Source organism: Rana temporaria, chromosome 3, assembly GCF_905171775.1.
Source record: "Rana temporaria chromosome 3, aRanTem1.1, whole genome shotgun sequence".
In the NCBI taxonomy this organism is placed as follows: Eukaryota; Metazoa; Chordata; class Amphibia; order Anura; family Ranidae; genus Rana; species Rana temporaria.
In genome coordinates, this window is record NC_053491.1 from 450,533,810 (window position 1) to 450,558,793 (window position 24,984).

Genomic DNA, 24,984 nt, shown 5'->3' on the forward strand with positions numbered 1-24,984 from the left:
CAAATCTTTTAATAAAATCTTCTTTTCTTCTTTCCTTCGGGGTTCTTCCGCTGCTTCTTTCTTCTCGTCCACATCTTGCCCGACGTCTTCTTCTATCTTCTCCGTCCGTCCTTCAGCCTTGTGGTCCCGCATCTTGCCCGTTGTCTTGTCCTGTCTTCTTCTCCGTCCGCCTCCTCGTCCGCATCTTGGGTCTTCTGCGGTGTTCTTCTTGTCCCCGGACCCAGCGTTTGAATTTGATTTGGCCGCCGTTTTCCCGCGCCTGGGACCCGCCCCCCTCTGACGCCACAAGTAAACTCCTTAGAAGGTCATGTGCGTCAGAGGGGGGCGGGGTCGCAGAGCGTCACACAGCGGGGGAATTCAATTTCAATCGCGCCGCCCGGAGAAGAAGTTCCCGCCGTGTCACACTCATGTGACCCCGCCCCCCTCTGACGCCACAAGTAAACTCCTTAGAAGGTCATGTGCGTCAGAGGGGGGCGGGGTCGCAGAGCGTCACACAGCGGGGGAATTCAATTTCAATCGCGCCGCCCGGAGAAGAAGTTCCCGCCGTGTCACACTCATGTGACCCCGCCCCCCTCTGACGCACATGACCTTCTAAGGAGTTTACTTGTGGCGTCAGAGGGGGGCGGGTCCCAGGAGCGGGAAAACGGCGGCCAAATCAAATTCAAACGCTGGGTCCGGGGACGAGAAGAACACCGCAGAAGACCCAAGATGCGGACGAGGAGGCGGACGGAGAAGAAGACAGGACAAGACAACGGGCAAGATGCGGGACCAGAAGGCTGAAGGACGGACGGAGAAGATAGAAGAACACGTCGGGCAAGATGTGGACGAGAAGAAAGAAGCAGCGGAAGAAACCCGAAGGAAAGAAGAAAAGAAGATTTTATTAAAAGATTTGTCAAAAACCGGCTACTGTCATTTTTAACACTTTGAATTTTTTTTTGGGGTGAAATGGTAGAGGTACAATGTACCCCATTACCATTTCACATAGGGGGGGGGGCCAGGATCTGGGGGTCCCCTTTGTTAAAGGGGTCTTCCAGATTCTGATAAGCCCCCCGCCCGCATACCCCCACAACCACCGGGCAAGGGTTGTGGGGATGAGACCCTTGTCCCCATCAACATGGGGACATCCTCCCCATGTTGAGGGCATGTGGCCTGGTGCGGTTCAGGAGAGGGGGGGGGCCGCACTCTGTCCCCCCCTCTTTTCTGCGGCCGGCCAGGTCAACGTGCTCGGATAAGGGTCTGGTGTGGATTTTTAGGGGGACTCCACGCCATTTTTTTTTTCAATTTGGGGTGGAGTTCCCCTTAAAATCCACACCAGACCTGAAGGGTCTGGTATGGATATTTGGGGGGACCCCACGCCATTTTTTGGGGGTTTTTTTACGGCGGGGTTCCCCTTAATATCCATTCCAGACCTGAAGGGCCTGGTAATTTAATTTGGAGGGACCCCCCTTTTTTTTTTTTTTTTTTTATTAGCAATGACTCTATTCTTTATAGCCATGAGTACTTTAACCACTTGCCCACCGGGTTAATTCTGGCACTTCTCTCCTTCATGTGAAAATCACAATTTTTTGGCTAGAAAATTAATCAGAACCCCCAAACATTATATATTTTTTTTTAGCAGACATCCTAGGGAATAAAATGGCAGTCATTGCAGTACTTTTTGTCACACCGTATTTGCGCAGCGGTCTTACAAGCGCACTTTTTTTGGATAAAAATCACTTTTTTGAATTAAAAAATAAGACAACAATACATTTTGCCCAATTTTTTTATATATTGTGAAAGATAATGTTACGCCGAGTAAAATGATACCCAACATGTCACGCTTAAAAATTGCGCCCGCTCGTGGCATGGCATCAAACTTTTACCCTTTAAAAATCTCGATAGGCGACGTTTAAAAAATTCTACAGGTTGCATTTTTTGAGTTGCAGAGTAGGTCTAGGGCTAGAATTATTGCTCTCACTCTAACGATCGCGGCGATACCTCACTTGTGTGGTTTGAATACCGTTTTCATATGCGGGCGCTACTCGCTTATGCGTTTGCTTCTGTGCGCGAGCTCGTCGGGACGGGGCGCTTTAAAAAATTTTTTGGGGGTTTTCTTATTTATTTTTATTTCGTTTTATAATGTTTTACACTGAAATAAAAAAATAGAAAAAAAATGATCAGTTTTCTTCCTATTACAAGGAATGTAAACATCCCTTGTAATAGGACTAGTGTGTGACAGGTCCTCTTTATGGAGAGAGGCGGGGTCAATAAGGCTGGAAAGCATGGTATTGAAAAAAAAAATAAAAGATCTCATGCTTTCAGCTGCAATCATGTTCGTTCACCACAGTGGTGTAGTGTATAGCACTTTGACCTAGCAGCAAAAGAGTCGTTGGTTCGAATCCCGCCCGTGACAGCATCTGCATGGAGTTTGCATGTTCTCCCTGTGCCTGCGTGGGTTTCCTCCCACAATATAAAAACACGCTGTAAATCGGATCCGGTCTAAATAAGCCCTAATATGCAGTAGTATATTTAGGTTTGGTTCTGCCCTAGGCCTGACTACATATCTGCACCTCCTAATAGAAAAATGACCCACCCCTTCCTGTCAAGGTCACACCCTGTTTTTGTATAACCCCGCCCAGTAATTTTCAGGGGACCCACACACTAGTTCTGGGGGGGCACTGGATTCCCTTAACCACTTCCATACCAGGCACTTACGCACCTTCCCGCCCAAGCCAATTTTCAGCTTTCAACACTGTCGCACTTTGAATGGCAATTGCGCGGTCATACAACACTGTACCCAAACAAAATTGGCGTCTTTTTTTCCCCACAAATAGAGCTTTCTTTTGTTGTTATTTGATCACCTCTGGGTTTTTTTTTTTTGCGCAACAACTAAAAAAAGACTGCAAATTTTGAAACAAAAAAACGTTTTTATTTTTTAAGGTTAATTTTTTTGTAAATACGTTTTTCTCTTTCAATTACGGGCACTGATATGGCGGCACTGATGGGCACCGATGAGATGGCACTGATGGACATCGATGAGGTAGTACTGACGGGCACAGATGAGGTGGCATTGATTGGCGGCGCTGCAATGCGGCACTGATGGGCACTCATAGGCGGCACTGATGGGCACTCATGGGCGGCACAGATGGGCGGCACTTATGGGTGGCACTGATGGATACTTATGGGTGGCACAGGTGGGCACTGATAGGTGGGCACTGTGCATGGATGGGCACTGTGGGGTGGCACTGATGGACACTGTGGGGTGGCACTGATTTTCCCAGTCAGTGCCCATTTGTGGGCACTGATTGGCATCTTTTTTCTTATTTTTTAATGCTTTTTGTTTTTTTGTTCTATATTTTTTTTCTTTTTGCACACCCTGGTGGTCCAGTGTGGTGATCCGAGGGGGGGCTGCGCTGATAAACAATCAGCGCGAACGCCCCCTGTCAGGAGAGGCGCCGATCGGCTCTCCTATACTCGCGTCTGTCAGACGCGAGTGAGGAAGAGCCATCGATGGCTCTTCCTGTTTACATCGTGATCAGCCGTGATTGGACACGGCTGATCACGTGGTAAAGAGTCTCCGTCTCCGTGAGAGACTCTTTACCGAGATCGGAGATGCAGGGTGTCAGACTGACACCCCGCATCACCGATCGCCGCGCTGCGTGCCCCCACAGGCGCGTGCGGCATGAAATCCTGCAGGACGTCCTGTCAGGATTGTGTAACCACTTCCCGGACGTAAATCGGCCATAGGCTGGGCGGGAAGTGGTTAATTTGCATAGTTTTTCTCTCACTTCCTGTTTGGCTATGGGGCAGGAAGTGAAGGCAAATCTCCCCAATTGGACACAGATAATACAAAATAAACTGACAGGGCCTATAACCCTCCCTCACTCTATCCAAAATTAAAGAAAATAAAACTTGTTGATTATAGTTCTTGTCAGGGGCGGACTGACCATTGAGTCACTCGGGCACTGCCCGAGGGCCCCATGCCACTAGGGGGCCCCATCCGGGTTGCCAGGCTCAGTAAAACCAGGGACAGTATGTAAAAATCTGTGTTTTTTTTAGATCTGTCCCTGATATGTCCGAAAATGACATGCTTTTAATGTGAATATCCCAAGATTTTAGCTGCCCGCCTCTGCACTACCTCCTGGCGTGGTGGCCATCTGTAAGCCAGAGGGGCCCCATCCTCTTCTATTGCCCAGGGGCCCCATGAGTTGTCAGTCCGCCCCTGGTTCTAGTTTAAGCACAAATTTCATAGAGTTTTATTGAGAGCCCTAAGAAAATATAACCATGCCAATAGGCCAGGATAGAGCGTTGCTAATATGTAGGAATGTGTGTGTTAGAGCACCCCACCCAATGTTAACTAAAAAATTATTAATTTGCAAATAAGTATTATCTGCTCATTTTTTTGGGGATGTCTGCACCCCTGATAGTGACAACATTTGTGAGGTGTCTTCACCCTTTCTAATTCATTCACTTCCTGTCACATAGCCAAACAGGAAGTGAGGGTAAAACCTTACTAATATCTTTTCTTGGGGACACAGAGATCAATATAAATAGTTTCCCATTATGTAAATTGCACTCTAGCATTTTGCTGTGTACACCCCAAATTATTAGGGATCGTGGACTTTGGGGTCCATTTACTAAAGGCAAATCCACTTTGCACTACAAGTGCAAAGCAAGGAAGAAAGAAAACAAAATAACTTTGCTTCTACAGGATTGGATGTTAAAACCATCAGTGCTTCCTCTCTGATTTTCAGCAACTATGCTTGTACTGCAGAGTGGCTTTGCCTTTACTAAACCCCAAACTAAATAATCATTTGGGGCAGGGATCCTCAAACTACGGCCCTCCAGCTGTTTTAGAACTACACATCCCATGAGGCCTTGTAATGCACTGACATTCACAGACATGACTAGGCATGATGGGAATTGTAGTTCCTGAACAACTGGAGGGCCGTAGTTTGAAGACCCATGATTTGGGGTGTACACAGCAGTGCTGGAGTGCAATTTGCTTAATGGGGACACTAGTTAGATTGACCTGTGTCCCCAAGAAATGACACTGGTAGGGTTTTAACCTCACTTCCTGTTCAGCTGTGTGACAGGAAGTGAAGCCAATTTTAAGAAAAGGGACACAAAGCTCAACACAAAAACAAAAAAACACAAAGCAGGGGTTCTAACACTCACTTGGCTTCCCTCAAACACCCACAATTTGAATAGGATTGCCTTGCGCTAGATTTAAGCACAGTGCTGTAAATCAGCACGTCAAGCCTGTCCACCAATAGCAAACCCCCCCCACAGGCCATGTTTGCAGGTTTTCCTTCATCTTGCACATGTGCTTTAAAATACAGTCTGGACAGCAATTCTTGATAAGAGAAATCCACAAAACATGTCCTGTCGGGGGTACTTGAGGGCTGAGGACCACTGCAGAAAAAATAAAATACTTACCAGTTTTTGTCTTTAAAGTCATGGGGAATAAACATGGCAAACATTTCATGATTACACACCAGGAAAGAAGCTTAGACACACATAATTTGTTAGGCCCAAACCGATTTCAGCTGCAGCTGTCAACATATGTAGCATGAAAAAGTAACAAAAGACAAACTTAACAATTTTAAAGTCATTTTTATTGGTCAACAAAACAAGGAAAGCGAAAAAAGACAAACAAACACAAACAAAAATACATTTCAAAATTCTAAACAACCATAGCTTCACACATTTTTCATAAAATAAGGCCACATAGACAAATACATCAAAGTGAACATCATTTAAAAATAAACCAAAACCATTGGCAATATAAAACAAAACCCATGCAACAAACCACATTTGTGTTTAGCAACAGCATTTCTGCCAGCCTGCCCCTTCTGAGGGCAGCTGAGGACTGATCGATCCAAGCTTTTTATAACAGTGCTAGTAATGAAGCAATTGAAATCACATGAACAAATTGCAGTCTCTAGTTTGGGTGAGCTTGTAATTGGGCACACCTGCAATTAACCCAAACCACGCTCTATGAGCATCCGAGGAGTGTTTTTCACCTTTTAAAAAGAAAGGATAATTTTTTTCTAAGTGTTTGAGCATGCTCAGTTCATCACACATGTAGGAACCAAGCTGCAATGGAATGAGAGCTTTTTTTTTTTTTGTTTCCCCTGATCTGATGCTTTCCAGCCTGAAGGGGAGGTGTTAAAGACAGAAGTAAACACGCACATTTAATAATCTATTTGTGTGAAAAAAAAGGTTGCCAATTTTGTTTGGGAGCCACGTCGCACGACTGCGCAATTGTCAGTTAAAGCGACGCCGTGCCGAATCCCAAAAACTTGCCCGGTCATTGACCAGAAATATGGTCCGGGCTCAAGTGGTTAAAAATTAACAAAACACAAAAGTGATCCCAATTTTTGGGGATAATGTGAAAGATGATGTTACACTGAGTAAATAGATACCTTACATGTCACGCTTTACTATTGGAAACACTCCTGCAATGGGGCCAAAATGAATTCCGTGAATATCCCCATAGGCGACCTTTTATTTTTTTTTCCTGGTTACCAGTTTATAGTTACAAAGAAGGTCTAGTGGTAAAAGTATTGCTCTCGCTCTAAGGCACGCGTCAATACCTCACATGTGTGGTTTGAACGATGTTTATATATGTGGGCGGGACTTGCGTAAGTCCCGCCCACATATGTAAAAATTATTTTTACTTTTTGCTATAATAAATATCCCCAAAAAGATATATTGTAAAAACTAAAAAAAACCTCAGTTTAGGCCGATACGTATTCTACATCTTTTTGGTTCCAAAAAATCGCAAATAGCGTTTAGTGTTTGGTTTTTGCAAAAGTTATAGCGTCTACAAAATATTTTTTTGTTTTGTTTTAACTAGTTATTGGGGCGATCAGCGATTTTTATCGGTACTGCGACATTATGGCGGACACATCGAACACTTTTTTGGAACCATTGGCATTTTTCTAGCGATCAGTGCTGTAAAAAATGCATTGCTTACTCTAAAAATGCCACTGGCAGGGAAGGGGTTAACACTAGTTGCGAGGGAGGGGTTAAATATGTTCCCTGGGTGTGTTCTAACTGTAGGGGGGGGTGGGACTGACATGTGTAAATGACAGATCGCTGTTCATGAAGGGGAACTCCAGACCCCCCCCAAAAAAATAAGGTGGGTTCCCTCCAGGTGCATACCAGGCTCTTAGGCTTGGTCTGGAACATAAGGGGTTAAACCCGCGCAAAAAAAAATAGCGTGGGGTCCCCCCCAAGATCCAAACCAAGCCATTATCCCAGGCACGCAGTCTGGTCAGACAGGAATGGGGGTGGGGACGAGCGAGCGCCCCCCTCCCTCCTGAGCCATACCAGACCACATGCCCTCAACATGGGGGAGTGTGTGCTGTGGGGGAGGGGGGCACTGCCCCCCCACCCCAAAGCACTCTTGTCCCCATGTCGATAGGGACAAGAGCCTCTTCCCGACAACCCTGGCCGTTGGTTGTCGGGGTATGCGGGCGGAGGGCTTATCAGAATCTGAGAGACCCCTTTAATAAAGGGGTCCCCAGATTCCGGCCCCCCACCCTATGTGAATGAGTATGGGGGTACATTGTACCCCTACCCATTCACCTGGGGAAAAAAATGGCAAAAAATCATACACCACACATGAATAAATTAATTTATTAGTCAGCCGGGGGTCTTCTGCCGGGGCCCCCCACCACCACCCCATTAGGCCCCGGGCTTCGCCATCTTCTGCCGGAACCCCCCTTCACCAGGGAGGCTCCTGCCTTTGGGGGAGGGTCCCGGGCTTCCACGACGGTTTCTGCGGGGGGGGTGCACTGGCACCCCTCCCCCGTCTTCAGCGACGTAATTCACCGGGACCCCCTTCACCAGGGAGGCTCCTGCCTTTGGGGGAGGGTCCCGGGCTTCCACGACGGTTTCTGCGGGGGGGGGTGCACTGGCACCCCACCCCCGTCTTCAGCGACGTAATTCACCGGGACCCCCTTCACCAGGGAGGCTCCTGCCTTTGGGGGAGGGTCCCGGGCTTCCACGACGGTTTCTGCGGGGGGGGGTGCACTGGCACCCCACCCCCGTCTTCAGCGACGTAATTCACCGGGACCCCCTTCACCAGGGAGGCTCCTGCCTTTGGGGGAGGGTCCCGGGCTTCCACGACGGTTTCTGCGGGGGGGGGTGCACTGGCACCCCACCCCCGTCTTCAGCGATGTAATTCACCGGGACCCCCTTCACCAGGGAGGCTCCTGCCTTTGGGGGAGGGTCCCGGGCTTGTACGGTGTCTTCCGCCGGAGGGCGCCACTCTCCGGGCTTCTGCGATGCCTTCCGCTTCTGCCTGTCTCCTCCGCGGAGCACAGGGCTTGTCTCCGCTGTCTTCTCCCTTCTCTTCCATTCGATGTTGACACGACGAGGTCCGGCGCTGGAATGCCGTCTGAGCAGTGGGCATGGACTTATATAGGGCAATGCCACCATGTGACCTCAAGCCATGTGACATCACATTCCCATCATGCCCAGGGAATGTGATGTCACATGGGTTGAGGTCACATGGTGGCATTGCCCTATATAAGTCCATGCCCGCCGCTGACACGGCATGTCAGCGCGGAACCTCGTCGTGTCAACATCCAATGGAAGAGAAGGGAGAGGACAGCGCAGACAAGCCCTGTGCTCCCGGAGGAGACAGGCAGAAGAAGGAAGAGAGAAGAAAGAAGACGGAAGAAAGCCCTGGCTCCGCGGGGGAGCCAGGCAGAAGAGGGAGCAGAGAAAAGACCGGGGAGTTGGCGCACCCCCGGCAGAAGACCAGGAAGACCGGAACCCTGGCGGAAGGCACCGGAAAGACCGGGGGATAGGCGCCATCCCCCGGCAGAAGACCCCGAAGTCCGGATGCCCCTCCCTAATGAAAAAGAGCTTAAATGGGGTGGGGGCATCCGGCGGAAGGCTCCGGAGAGGACCGAGGGATGGCGCCCTCCCCCGGCAGAAATCACCGAAGCCCAGGGTCCCGGCAGAAGATCGGGAGAGAAGAAACCCCCCCTTCTAAGAGAGCTAAAGAAGAAAGGGGGGGCTCCGGAGCAGATTAATAAAATATTTTATTGTGTGGTGTTTTATTTTACTTTACATTTCCCCCATGTGAATGGGTAGAGGTACGATGTACCCCATACTCATTCACATAGGGTGGGGGGCCGGCATCTGGGGGCCCCCTTATTAAAGGGAGCTCGCAGATTCCGATTAGCCCCGCCCGCATACCCCGACAACCAATGGCAAGGGTTGTCGGGAAGAGGCTCTTGTCCCTATCGACATGGGGGCAAGAGTGCTGTGGGGTGGGGGGGCAGTGCCCCCCTCCCCCACAGCACACACTCCCCCATGTTGAGGGCATGCGGTCTGGTACGGCTCAGGAGGGGGGGGCGCTCGCTCGTCCCCGCCCCCATTCCTGTCCGGGCCAGACTGCATGCTTGGGATGAGGGCTTGGTTTGGATCTGGGGGGGACCCCCGCGCCGAATCGGCGCGGGTTTAACCCCTCACGTTCCGGACCAAGCCTAAGAGCCTAATGTAGCCCTGGAGGGGGACCCGCGCCGATTTCAAGTTTGAAATTTGGCGCGGAGTTCCCCTTCAGGGCTGAAAACAGCTCGGAGATTCCCGTGCGCCGCGTCACGCAGCGCATTCACGGGTACGCCGCTTGGTATTTACCAAGATTTTCACGGCGTACTGACAAGGCGCACGGGAATCCCTGACTTTTCTCTCTGCGCATGCCCAGTATGCAAATGAACCTCCCGAGGTTCAGGCGCACTGTGCAAGCGTACGGGGATCTGTTTTCAAAAAACACTTTCCCTTTCAATTCGGCCCGCCAAACACTTCAAAACACATGTCACTTCACTTCCCCTGCATCCCCCCACCTCCCCCCCTAATAAACTCCCGCCCAAACCCCCGCAATTTACAGTTTAATGTGCCGTGCGCCAGGTCTGTACTGGTGCACAATGCACCCTCTCCTGGGCGCACGGAGCACATTAGTAACTAGGGAAATACACTGCACTAGCAGCGTATTTCTTTAGTAAATGGCAAAACGGCTGCTACTCCTGCTTTTACTCCATGAGTCATGGAGTAAAGGCTTGGTAAATCAGCCCCAATATCTTTTACTTTTTGCTATAATAATTATCCCATTTAAAAAAAATAAAAAATCTTCCTCAGTTTAGGCCGATATGTATTCTACATATTTTTCATAAAAAAGTGTATTTTGGTTTGCACAAAAGTTATAGCTCCTATAGATTCATGCCATTTTTATTGTTGTGTTTTTTTTTACTAGTAGTGGCGGTGATCTGCGATTTTATTATGACTGACATTGCAGCAGACATATTGGACACTTTGGACACTATTTTGGGATCGTTCACATTTATACAGCAATCAGTGCTATAAAAATGCACTGATTACTGTGTAAATGTCACTGGCTGGGAAGGGGTTAACACTAGGGGGCGATCAAGGGGTTAATTGTGTTACCTAGGGAGTGATTCTAACTGTAGGCAGAGGGGACTCACAAGGGGAGGAGACCAATTGGTCTTCCTCTGTACTGGGAACACACAAAAATTGGTCTACCCTCACCTGAAGGGACGTGGATCTGTATGTTTACACACACGGATCCACGTCCCTGCTGTGTGACTGGCAATCGCGGGTGCTTGGCAGTCATTGCGACCACCAGGCACGCGCATCGGCTCTCGAGTGACGTGGCACGCCTGTGCCCCCTAGAGGCCCGGCAAGCCAAAGATGTCATATGATGGCGACCCCGAGGGACAGAGGGTTCCTGTTGCCATCATATGACTATACTTTAGAACAGGGGTGTCAAATTCAATTTCATTGTGGGCCACATTAGTATTATGATTGCCCTCAAAAGGGCCAGTTGTATCTGTAAGAATAGAAGTCCATCGCATCCCCTCCCCATATATTAGATGTCAAGAGCCACCCCACCATCAGAAGTTGAGTCCCCCAACTCTCCCTTGCATCACAGTGTACCCCCCTTTCCTTATGCTGCTGCTGGCAAGAAGCTGGATTTATGGCTTGAAAGCAGAAAGTAAGGGCCTGGAGGAGAACCAGAGGAGGGCTGGAGGAGAGGTGCGAGGGCCACATGAAATGGCCTGGAGGGCCGGATTCGGCCTGCGGGCCTTGTGTTTGACAGAGGGTTCCTGTCGCCGTCATATGACTATACCTTAGAAAGGTCCACTCGGGGAGTTATTTTAACTTAAAAGGAAAACTCCATGTAAATAAAAATGATTGCAATGCAACATTTAGTGATGATATAATCACGGAATCCCTTTAACATAATATAATCGAAATGTTTGACTCATCAAACTGGTGAACACTGTTTGCAGATATTAAAACTAAACACACTGGCCCAGATTCAAGAAGCAATTGCGCCTGCGTAACCATAGTTACGCAGCGCAATTGCTTACTTGCGCCGGCGTAATGAATGCTCCTGATTCAGGAACCTCGTTACGCCGACTGCAGCCTAAGATATGCGTGGCATAAGGCTCTTATGCCCGCATATCTTAGGCTGCATTCTTGCGATGGCCGCTAGGTGGCGTTCCCGTTGTGCTCAGCGTATAGTATGCAAATTGCATACTAACGCCGATTCACTACGGTACGCACGCCCTGCGTACGCAGTTTACGTCGTTTGCGTACAGCGTGTTTAGCGTAAGGCTGCCCCTTCTAATAGCAGGGGCAGAGAATGCTAAAGTATACCCGTCATTCCCGCGTGGCAAAATTTGAAATTTACGTCGTTCACGATTCACTTCAAGCGTAAGTGAATCGTGAATGGCGCTGGACGCCATTCACGTTCACTTTGAAGCAAATGACGTCCTTGCGACGTCTTTTACCGCAATGCACGTCGGGAAAGTTTCCCGACGGAGCATGCGCCCTACGCTCGGCGTGGGAACGCGCCTAATTTAAATGATTCCCGCCCCCTACGGGATTATTTAAATTGTGCGCGCTTACGCCGGGCATTTTGCCGGAGCGCCCACGCAATTTACGGAGCTACTGCTCTGTGAATCGCGGGTAGCGCAGAAAATTTGCGGGGGTGCAGGGCAAAAACGGTGCCCTGTGCCTACGTAAAAAAAGCGCAAGGCTACCTGAATCTGGGCCAATGCTGGCATTCTTTCTACAATGGAAATCAAATATTTTTTAGAAAGTTCTACCCCATATGGCTGCAGATGTTTCCACCACTGCAATGCACTTGTAGGCTGCTTTGGTTTTACAATTCAGTTCATCCCAATTCAGCCTGATGGGGTGTAAGTCTGCAGACAGTACTGGTCATTTCATGATTTGAAGCCTACTCCCTTTCCTTTTCTTCTAAGGTAGTTCTGAAATAACTTGGTAGTATGGTTTGGGTAATTGTCTTGCTGTAGAATTAACCTCTGACCATCTAGGTATAGATCAGAGGGTATTGCATAGGGACTGCACAATTTCTTTTTTAGGCCGTATTTTCAGAGTATCAGTCACTAATTCTGGATTCAGCAAAAGATCCCCAGGCAATTATAGCTATGGATTTTATTTACTGGAAACTATTAATTCTGAAATCTTGTTTCAACCAGAAACCTCAAATAAAAGATCAAACTTAGGAAGGCTAGGGGGTCTATTTATCAAGGATTCGCTGTTCAATTAAACAATTTAATTCTTTACTGGTTTTAACCCAAATGAGATTCAGTGTCATTGATTCTGCACAGTCACACTCATGCAACATCATATGGAAAGGCATAAAATCTCACATGTAAAATGACTATTATTGTGTATGAGAATCGGTCAAAAATAACTCTTGAGTGTTTTATACAGAGTTTAACCACTTAAGCCCCGGACCTTTAGGCAGCTAAATGCCCAGGCCAGGTTTTGCGATTCGGCACTGCGTCGCTTTAACAGACAATTGCGCGGTCGTGCGACATGGCTCCCAAACAAAATTGGCGTCCTTTTTTCCCCACAAATAGAGCTTTCTTTTGGTGGTATTTGATCACCTCTGCATTTTTTGCACCATAAACAAAAATACTTGTTGCTATAATAAATATCCCCAAAAAACATATATATATAAAAAAAATCCTCAGTTTAGGCCGATATGTATTCTTCTACCTATTTTTGGTAAAAAAAATCGCAATAAGTGTTTATCGATTGGTTTGCGCAAAATTTATAGGGTTTACAAAATAGGGGATAGTTTTATTGCATTTTTATTAATAATTTTTTTTTACTACTATTGGCGGCGATCAGCAATTTTTTTCGTGACTGCAACATTATGGCGGACACTTCGGACAATTTTGACACATTTTTGGGACCATTGTCATTTTCACAGCAAAAAATGCATTTAAATTGCATTGTTTATTGTGAAAATGACAGTTGCAGTTTGGGAGTTAACCACAGGGGGCGCTGTGTTCACCTAGTGTGTGTTTACAACTGTAGGGGGGTGTGGCTGTAGGACTGATGTCATCAATCGAGTCTCCCTATAAAAGGAATCACTCGATCTATACGCCGCCACAGTGAAGCACGGGGAAGCCGTGTTTACATACGGCTCTCCCCGTCCTTCAGCTCCGGAGAGCGATCGCGACGGAGCGGCTATAAACGAATAGCCGTGCCGTCGTCCCGGATCGCTCCCCGAGGTAAGCCGCCCGCGCGCACGCAGCGGAGGGGGTCCCGATCGGACCCCCCACCGCTAGAAGGCAGGGACATATATATACCCCCATCTGCCTGTACGTGCCATTCTGTGGACGTAAATGGTCGTGCGGCGGGCGTTAAGTGGTTAAAAAAACAAAAACAGTGACGGCCGAAATTCAAACTACCAGTATGTATGGGAAGGCTGAATGTACCCAGGTTTATTGATCAATCAATTTGGGTACAACTACCCTGCTGGATTTTACATGCGATTATTGCAATCAGCTGTTATAGCCTTTAGCAATAATCTCCTAGTCTTCTCCCGGTAGGGATGGCTTCTGATGCCCCTCCTCAAGGAGATCACAATACAAATTTATTTCCTGAAACCCATGGTTGAAAGAAAAAAAATTGTAATGTCTATAGCCAGCCTAAATGTTATTTTTTCTATATAAATTGTACATCAGAATATAAAACACATGAAATGTACCTGGTCATACTGATCCAAATCTGATAATTGGCAGAAAAGAAATTAACATAATAAAACAGATTATACAATGGAAACAAAACAAAGGGCAACACCCAGGCACAGAGCCTGTACACAATGTGAATAATATCCTTTAAGTGGCCCTTCTGTATTTACATTTCCTTTGTTTGAAGAACCTGTTTGGGCCTCTGACATGAATAATACAAATTTGTTTTGGTACTATGGGGACTTTGGTGGTTCTTTGTCCCCACCACAAATATAGGGCCACTAAATATAAATAGAAATTCATTCACAGAATACAATGATTAGTGAAATTATTTTTAGAAAACATTCATCATAGGGGTAGATCCACAGAGAGAGTACACCGGCATATTTACTGATACGCCGGCGTACTTTCAAATTACCCACGTCGTATCTTTAGTTTGAATCCTCAAACCAAGATACGACGGCATCTGGGTTCGATCCGACAGGCGTACTGCTTCGCACGGATCGTAGATGCAATACTTTGGCACCCGCTGGGTGGAGTTCTCGTCATTTTCCGCGTCGGGTATGCAAATTAGCTATTTCCGTCGATCCACGAACGTACGCGTGTATCGGGATGGACGTAAGTCACGTCTATGTTCAAAAAATGACGTCCTAGCGTCGTCATTTAGCGCAATGCACAGCGGGAAATTTTGGAACGACGCATGCGCAGTTCATTCGGCGCGGGGACGCGCTTCATTTTAATGAAACCCGCCCCCTAATCGCCGATTTGAATTCCGCCGCCAGAGATACACTACGCTACTACTTACGGCGTGAAATCTTTGAGGATTCGAAATTCCGCCAGGTAAGGTACGGCGGCGTAGCGTATCTCTGATACGCTGCACCCATCTATTTCTCTGTGGATCTACCCCATAGTTTTTATTTTCTCTCTGTCATGCAATATAAGTAGACACATCCACCCATCAACAAGCCAAACTATCTTCAGATTCCTGCTGAGTTCTATATTAAACAGCCAAGCATGCATTTAGACAAACTGCTACTCCAAGTGAGTCCACGTCACTGTCCTTTTTTTCTGCGGGGAAGTATTCTGCATAGTGCCTACAAGACAATCTAATATATTAAGTTAAATTCATAAAGCTTTAAACAAGGGGAAGAATATTTATTTTCAGCCTTGTGATTGTAGTTTTGACTTCCCATTGGTCACAGCTGAAAGTAACTTAGTAAAAAATCTCTAATTTGAACCTATATTGTTGAGCATCTAATGTTCCATTGTAAAATATATTACTCTGTCCTTAGCGTCCATTGTGTCACTAGAAGCTTTGCCCCTGCAAATCCCAATTACTTTACACATGAACATATCAAAAACATATATTGTGTTTTATGTAAACAGCATAGTTTTTATTAAAAATCCTCAGCTAAGGAAAATATATATTAAAGTCTTATTCTGTGCTGCTGGTAAATTTACTAATGAAGTGGGGCCCCCTCCTGCCACTCCACCTGCAATGCATAAGTATGTGATATGGAGGTGACATGACAGGATTAAACGCATTCCCTGTGCCACCCCCCCGCCCACCATGTAACTTGGGTTTTCTGCGCTCATTGTAGCACACGGGACAGGCATTGTCGGTGTGAACACAGTTTCCATACATGTGAAACCCTGGGCTTTCATTTGTGCATGTCTGTGGGGCAACGGATTTTGACAATTTATTTTATTTTGGTTTATTATGTTTTTTTACTTTGACTTAATAATCCCCTATGTGATTGCATTTGGCAAGTGACAGATGCTCTTTATGGAGACAGTAGGGGCCTAATAGATCCCAATGTCTCCCCTTCCCACCATCTAACCAAGCACAGATTGGCTTGGTTTGAGGTGCCCCCTGGCTTTACTGGTCAGGAAAGGGTGCGTAAGATCCTGGAAGTAATGCCACTTCCCATTTCATTGTTTGCATGTGAGATCGAGGCATGGATTTGCCCTGGATTCATTGCAATCTCCCCCAACGGCAGTTATGTTCCCAGCACTGGTCAGCGTGGGACAGCCTGGGAACCATGGGAGGAGGGGGACCGCTGGCAGAAGAGGGAGGCACTGCACTGCCGGCTGTGTGAAAGTGATTGGTAGCTATGGAGCTCCAATATCACTTTTACTTTGAAGCCAGTCGTTGGCTAAACAAAACCAGAACAAGCTGTTGGCTGCTTAAGTAGCCATCAGCTTGTGATTAAATGTTTGCTCTTTGGATGTAGACAATCTACATATACAAACTGTATGAACTGTTTAGAGACAAAGTATAATAGTAGCCCGGAGTGGGAATATAAAAGAAGAAAAAACACAGAATGAAAGTACCAAGTAAACTATATAACATACAAATTTAAAATCATAAATGTCTACAAGTATCTGTATACCCTCTACAGCTTCCTCTGTCATTGATATTACAATCACAATACCATCTCTTATAAATTCTAACGATAAGTGCAAACCAATGTTTTTTATATTTACATTCCCTCCTATTGTCTTCCCTCCAAACATTAAAATGTTAATGACCTTGTCATCTGACTGGAGCAAAAACTTGAATACAAATAAAACGACAAGTAGACCTTGTAAGGAAATGGAAACACACCTTCCATTGTTCTGAATAGATCCTTTTAGCCAATCCTAAGCTGTCTCATGTTAGTGAATGGGGGTGAAGTGAATATAAGGTGAAGCAGAACTCAGACAGGTAGAAAGATTACTGGCAGATAAGTAGAACAAGGAGCAGCTGACGGATCCCAATATTACACCATACCAGGTAAGATATAGAACTTTCCATTTACATTTTTGTTGTTCTTGTATATTTGTATCACAATTTATAGCCCTTGTCATTTGCATCTCGGTGTTGCGTTAATGTATTACATTATTATATTTAATTCATTTCGCTAATCATGAGGTCCCACCTTTCAAAAGGAAAGATATAATATTCAAAATGTGTGTTTTTTTTTTCTATGCAGAAAAATATATTGCCTTTCGATAACTTGTCCAATAGTTCACTGTAAGCTCATATTTTTTTAATGTAGATAATTTATATAATTAAATACCTGACGTGATATTGGTTTATTTGACTTTCTGTGACTAGAGATTTTTATGTGCACATTTTTATAAAAAGCCCAAACATTTCATTTCATTTTAGATGTAATGTGGAAGGGTAGAACCTCCTGTCAATTAGAGACCATTGTCAAAAAAATAAAAATACAATTGAAAATAATGGGAAATCCAAAATGTATGGTAATATTGGAAGAGGGGGTCAGGAGAAATCTTCCAATAGGAACAGCTGACAGTGACAATGAAAGTGGCAACTATCTAAGACACTTTGAAGATATTTGATCTTACTTATTGTTGTATTTTCAATACAGAAAGTGATTAAACTGTATGTAAGTAAATATTCCTTATGTAAATCAGACCAGATAAAAATAAGGGTTCTAGTATTCTCTACTCTATCCAAAGTGAAAAAAATATATAGGTTGGAGTTATGAGGGGACACTCATACATGGGCAATCACCTAATGCTAACAAAGTTCTATGGCTTTTGGCATTTAGTAGAGTACCCTTGTGTGATTTTGATTGTAGCCCCCCCCCAGTTTTGTAGTTGCACACCTCCTTATTATTCCCTCCGGTGGTCCACTCTGTGCGTCCCTTTGGGTGTGTCACATGGGATCCTTGTATTAATTTGGGGTTCCCCTGGGTTGGAACCTTGAGCTCTTTGGTTTTTTCATGTGGATGGTTGGAATGGTTTGCATTAATGCTAAGTGGTTTCCTGATGAAGCGCTAGAGTGAAACATGTTGAAATTACCAATAATGATCATTTATAGACAGGAAATATGACAAATGAAATGTTGACCACTTCAGCCCTATAAGATTTGGCTGCCCAATGACCAGGCCATTTTTTTGGGATTCAGCACTGCGTCGATTTAACTGACAATTGAAATTGTGTGACGTTGCATCCAAACAGAGTTGACATCTATTTTTCCCCACAAATGGAGATTTCTTTTGGTGGTATTTGATCATCTCTGTGGTTTTTATTTTTTGCACTATAAACAAAGAGCGACATTTTTGAAAAAAAAAATATTTTTTACTTTTTGCTATAATAAATATATAAAAAGAAAAATAGGAAATCTGGAAAATTGTGCCCTCCTGATAACCCACCGCTGCGCTGATTGGAAGAGGATATCTGGGTAAACCTAGCTGCTGTTTAAACGTAAAACTATGTGAAAAATAAAAACACCCTCTAAAAAAGTGTCAAACAAATATTAACAGAGCTAAAAAATAAGTGAATATTCTAGTGAATCAAACAGATATAAGTGATAAACAAAGTTGTCACAAACATGCAGATTGATATAAATTAAATAAACCTGTGAAAAGCTAAATGACGTGAAAAAAGCAAAAAAAGTTCATAAAGTGAGCGATCCTCAGATCTTCCAGGTCTTCCACCACACCTCAAGTGTTCAGTGCTTCAATCACCCATCAGAATGGCCACTCACCACAACAATATGCCTTGCACTCACGTGTTTGGCAAAAACGCTTCAAAACAAATTTCTCTGATGTGTTATACAGATTTCAATATCCAATGATGTGATCCAAATGATTCCACACAAATAAATGAAAAAGAGAGGAAAGTGCACAATAGTGTGATATCGATTAACCAGTTTAATAAAAACACTCTGCACAAACTCCAAAAGTTACACTCACAAACGCAATAAAATAGCAGGTAGTGAATCACAGCAACACTTGTTTTCCTTTAAATCCTCTGCTGGTGAAAAAATGGTCACGGCGGACCTGCGATCAACCAGAGAAATCTCACCACAACTCGGCAATAGACCCCACACGAATGAAGGAGCTCCTTGCTCGGATAGCCAAAGAGATGAAAAAAGCGCTGCATGTTGGTTCACAGACTAACTGTATGACTACGCCCCTAGGGGCGTGGTCATACAGTTAGTCTGTGGACTAACGTGATGCGCTAGGACGTGCAGCGCTTTTTTCATCTCTTTGGCTATCCGAGCAAGGAGCTTCTTCATTCGTGTGGGGTCTATTGCCGAGTTGTGGTGAGATTTCTCCTCTTCACCAGCAGAGGTGGTTTATTGCGTTTGTGAGTGTAACTTTTGGAGTTTGTGCAGAGTGTTTTTATTAAACTGGTTAAACGATATCACACTATTGTGCACTTTACTCTCTTTTTCATTTATTCGTGTGGAATCATTTGGATCACATCATTGGATATTGAAATCTGTATAACACATCAGAGAAATTTGTTTTGAAGCATTTTTGCCAAACACGTGAGTGTAAGGCATATTGTTGTGGTGAGTGGCCATTCTGATGGGTGATTGAAGCACTGAACACTTGAGGTGTGGTGGAAGACCTGGAAGATCTGAGGATCGCTCACTTTTTAATTTTTTTTGCTTTTTTCACGTCATTTAGCTTTTCACGGGTTCATTTAATTTATATCAATCTGCATGTTTGCGACAACTTTGTTTATCACTTATATCTGTTTGATTCACTTAGTAGAATATTCACATATTTTTTAGCGCTGTTAATATTTGTTTGACACTTTTTTAGAGGGTGTAGTCATTTATTTTATAATAAATATCCCCCAAAAATATATAATTTTTTTTTTCAGTTTAGGCCGATATGTATTTTTGGTAAAAAAAATTGCAATAAGCGTATATTCATTGGTTTTATTTTTATGGCATTTTTATTATAATTTTTTTTTACTAGTAATGGTGGCAATCAGTGATTTATTTAGTTTTTATTGTGACTGCGATATTATGGCGGACACATCGGCCACTTTTGACACCATTGTCATTTATACAGAGATCAGTGCTATAAAAATGCACTGATTACTGTGTAAATGACACTGGCAGGGAAGGGGTTAACCACTAGGGGGCGAGAAAGGAGTTAAGTGTGTTCTAGCAAGTGATTCTAACTGTGGGGGGGCTGGGCTATAAAATGACACGACAGTCATCACTGCTCTTGATTACAGTGGTTAATGTTAAGGCAGTCGGCAAGTGTTTAATGTTAATTACATGCCTTTGTTTTGAAGTACAAATGTATCATATTTATCGAATTTGTCATTGGTTTTAACAATGTCTGAGTTGTAAATTCAACTATGTATTAAAAGTGTTTTTTTTTATAATACATACACGTAAAAAATGTCTAGAAGTATCTGTATACCCTCTACAGCTTCCTCTGTCATTGATATTACAATCACAGTATCAACTCTTATAATTGCTAATAAGTTCAAACCATGGATTTTACTTTTAAATTCCTTCCTATTGTCTTCCCTCCAATCCTTTAAAAATTAATTAACATGTCACCTGACTGGAGCAATAACTTGAATACAAATGAAAATGCAAACAGACCTTTAAACAATGTGAAACACACCTTATATTGTTCTGAATAATTCCTTACAGCCAATCCAAAGTCGTCTCATGTTAGTGAATGGGGGTGGAATGAATATAAGGTGAAGCAGAGCTTAGCCAAGTAGAAGGTTTACAGTCGAAGAGAACAAGGAGCATCTGAAGGATCCCAATACTACATCATACCAGGTAAGACTTTCCATAAAAATTATTTTGGTTCTCTTACATTTTTATCAGATTGAATAGTTTTTGTTTCATGTGTAACTCAGTAATGTACTATTGTAATTTCATGGTGCATTAGCTGATTATATTTAACCACTTACGGACCACCTGCCGTCGTTATACATCAGCACTTTGAAGAAAATCCCCCGATATCCTCTTCTTCAGCGGGCAGTCCGCTTTATGAATAACAGTGGTCCCTGTGGCAAATTCGCACCAAGATCACTTTTATTGGCAGTGGGAGAGGGGGGACCCCTCCCGCTGCGCTCTGGTGCCCTTCGCCACTTACCGGAGCTGTCGATAGCGGCGGTGGCGATCGAATCCTTTTTGGTCTGTGGTATGGAGCTGACTGAGGGGAAGATGGTCCCCGCTCAGCTCCATACCATTGCAGGGCAGAAGCAATGTCAAAACTTCACTTCCACCCATAGCTTTTAACCACGTGCCGAACACCGCATGCCAATGTATGTCAGCAGATTGACATGGGTGCGCAAATGTGCATACCCATACGTCCCTCTGTCATCGCAGCCTAGTAGGAGTGCGCCCACAGTTCCCACAGACTTGATGTCCACCGGTGGTCTATGATCGTAACTCGGTAAAGCAGAATAAGGAGATGCTTATGTAAAAAAGCCATTTCCTTGTTCTGCCTAGAAACATGACAGATATACTGCTCCCAGTGATTGGAAGCAGCGATCTCTGTCCTGTTCTAGTGAGCCAACCCCCCCTTACACTTAGAACACACTGAGGGAACACATTTAACCCCTTGATCACCCCCTAGTGTTTAACCCCTTCCCTGTCAGTGACATTTACTGCACTGATCGCTGTATAAATGTCAATGTTATTTTTTTTTAAATGACATTTCTTTTTTTTTCCTTGTAAATATGAGATCTGAGGTCTTTATGACCCCAGATCTCATATTCCTGTCACACTTTTTTTACAAGGGATGTTTACATTCCTTGTAATAGGAATAAAAGTGACATCATTTTTTTATTAAAAGAAAAGGTAAAATAAGAAGAAAAATTTTTAACACACCCCATCCCGCCGAGCTCACATGCATAAGTGAACACATACGTGAGCAGTGCCCACATATGAAAATGGTGTTCAAACCACACATGTGAGGTATCACCACGATCATTAGAGTGATAGCAATAATTCTAGCCTGTAACCTAAAATATGCAACCTGTAGAAATGTTTAAATGTCGCATATGCAGATTTTAAGGGTAAAAGTTTGTCGCCTTTCCACGAGCAAGCGCATCTTTGAAGCGCTTGTAAGACCGCTGCACAAATACGTTGTGACAAAAAGTATTGCAAAGACCACCATTTTATTCTCTAGGGTGTTAGAACCCCCAAACATTATAATTAAAAAAAATGTTTTTGGTACAAAATGACTTAACTTGTAAACAACAAGTTTGAAAAATAGGCCCGGTCCTTAAGTGGTTAATAAAATATTCGTCTAATCATTGTGTCCCACCTTTTCAATACCTACAGAAATTAAAAATATTTACATATGATTACATTATGTTCATTTATTTTTACTTATTTCTATAATATTCTCCATGCTTATTTTGCTCAAATTCCCTGTGTACTACAAGCTCACTCAGTTAATAAGCTGTGAAATGACCATACCACAGCCATACTGTTACTTTCACATTTAGTCCCCTCATGTTCCTCTAGCAATGTTTCTAGCGGGATTTACACACGTGTTGTATATAGAGCAGCTCTATGTGCATTTGTCAGACTTGAGCACAGGCATATCTTGTCTCTGTCATGCAAAAAAAGCTCATGCACCTTTTTGGTTATGGAGCATTGTGTGATTTTTTTAAATGTGAGTTTTGATGCGATTGCTGTGCAATTCTGTTGTGCGACAATCAAGGCAAAATCCCACAGTGTTTGGGATGCCATTATCCACTTTATTTTATCCCCTTCATAACCAGGCCATTTTATTCTATGTAGCGATGTGCTACTATAACTGGTAATTGCTCAGTTATGCAACGTTGTAAGCAAACAAAATGTATAAAAAAAATCATACATAAGAGTTTTCTATTTGATCACCACTGTTTCTTTTTTTTTTTATTATTGCGATATAAATAAAAAAAAACACTTAACATATTGGAACAATATTTTCTGCTATAAAACAAACTCCAAATTTCTTCAAAGATTTTGGCCAAAATATATTCTGCTACGTCTTTGATTAAATAAATAAATAAATAACTAAATAAATAAATAAATCCCACGTGTATATTGATTGTTTTTTTAAAGCTATAGCGTCTACAAACTATAGTACATATGGAATTCGTATGGCATTTTTATACTAGTAATGGCGGTGATCAGCAACTTATAGTGGGCAGTGATAGTTAGTGCTTCGGACAATCTGACACTAACGCTGAGGGGAACTGATTAACTGACATCCCCAATGACACCAATGCAGTGATTAGTGCTAAAAATATACATTGTCCTAATGACACTGGTTGGGAAGGGGTTAACATTTAGAGTGATCAAGGGGTTAAATGCATGCCTGACAATGTTTAGCATGTGTACTGTGTGCTCTTTTACTTAGTAATGTGCTGGTTTTTACACCCTGATCTGCAGAGAGACGAAAAAACGTCATATCGCTACTGTATGAATAAAGTCATGTGTTGTTTACCAACACAGGGGTATTTTCTGTCATTCTCTCAGCTGATCAGCGGGTCCTGGACTTAATATCAATGGCCGGGAGCCACTGATTGGCTTGTGCTGCAGCAAATGATGGCATGGTCTTCTATGTGTGCATACGCAAGTGTAACCTGATAAAAGACGCAATGTACAGGTATCTTATGGGGGCCTGTATGAGCCAAACTGTCACAGTAAATGTACTGTGGTGGGTTGACAAAGTGGTTATAAATGGCATTCAAAAACATGTTGAGGTTTTTGCAGTGATTGCCATGTGATTTGGGATCGTGAACAGAATTACTGGCAATTCTGCCAGTGATTCCAAGTTCCAAGTGTGAATGGAGCCTTATAATGTGCTGACCCGCCAAATTCATGTATACCAATGTTCTCTCTAAAGTCTAGAAAAGTCTATAAGCTACAGCAGCCTCCAAGCTGCAGCCTGCATTTTATTATTGAGCCACAACATACAGATTATAATGGGGTGTAACCTAGCCATTTCAGAATTTTAAAGAAAAGTGGATAGCAAAAATTGATTTTCCATTTTAAATTGGCTATAAAGTCGCCACGTGAAACCAACTACCGTATATTTCTGAAATTTCAAATTTCTTAACACTGTGAATATTTTCAAATATCTACCCTACTAGTATTCTAATCATTTATATAAATTGTATTTATTTTCAATTTATTTCATTGCAGGCAGAAGAAATCGTAAAAGGGCTTTACACAAAAGTATGATGGATGGAGCAGGTGAAAAGCCATTTCCTTGCACTGAATGTGACAAATCCTTTGCAGCAAAAAAATATTTAATTTATCATCAGAGGATTCATACAGGGGAAAAGACATTTATGTGTTCAGAATGTGACAAGAGCTTCTTACGAAAGAGTGAACTTATTCAGCATCTGAGGATTCACACAGGAGAGAAGCCATATCACTGTTCTGAATGTGATCAAAAATTTTCACACCATAGTTCATTGACTGATCACAAGATGATTCACACAGGAGTGGGGCCATATCAGTGTACTGAATGTGATAAATATTTCAACAACAAAGCACTTCTCACAAGACATCAGAGGGTTCACACAGGAGAGAAGCCTTTCAGATGTTCAGAATGTAACAAGTGCTTCTCAAGAATATTCAATCTTTATGCACATCAGAGGATCCACACAGGAGAGAAGCCATTTAGATGTTCAAAATGTGCAAAGTGCTTCTCACAAAAGTCACATCTGACTAAACACCTAAAAATACATACATAGGGAAGTCATTTAGATGTCCAGAAAGTGCTTAATACAAAAAGAAAGAATGTTCTTGTGATCAGAAGACTTATAGGAAAGAGGCTGTGCCTTTGTTCTTAACCACTTGACCTCTGGAAGATTTACCCCCCCTTCATAACCAGGCCATTTTTATTTATTTTTTTGCAATATGACACTGCGTTACTTTAACTTACAATTTGTGCTTTTGTGCGACGCTGTACCCAAACAAAATGTATGTCCTTTTTTCTCACAAATAGAGATTTCTATGGTTTTTATTTTTTGTACTTTAAACAAACGCAGACCGACAATTTTGAAAAAGGAAAACAATGGGCCAGATTCACAGAGGAAATACGCCGGAGTATCTACTGATACTCCGGCGTATTTTCAAATTTGCTGCGTCGTATCTTTATTTGTAATTCACAAAAAAGATACGACGGCTTTTGGCTAAGATCCGAGGTGTAAT

At 43.6% G+C, this 24,984-nt stretch overlaps 1 protein-coding gene across 1 annotated transcript; it reads left to right on the plus strand.

Annotated features, from left to right (window-relative positions):
- Window positions 1-23,875: 23,875 nt before the first annotated feature.
- Window positions 23,876-24,689, plus strand: LOC120933424 (gastrula zinc finger protein XlCGF71.1-like). The gene has a single exon (XM_040346639.1). The coding sequence runs from the start codon at window positions 24,003-24,005 to the stop codon at window positions 24,522-24,524; it is 522 nt and encodes a 173-aa protein (XP_040202573.1). The 5' UTR covers window positions 23,876-24,002; the 3' UTR covers window positions 24,525-24,689.
- Window positions 24,690-24,984: the final 295 nt, after the last annotated feature.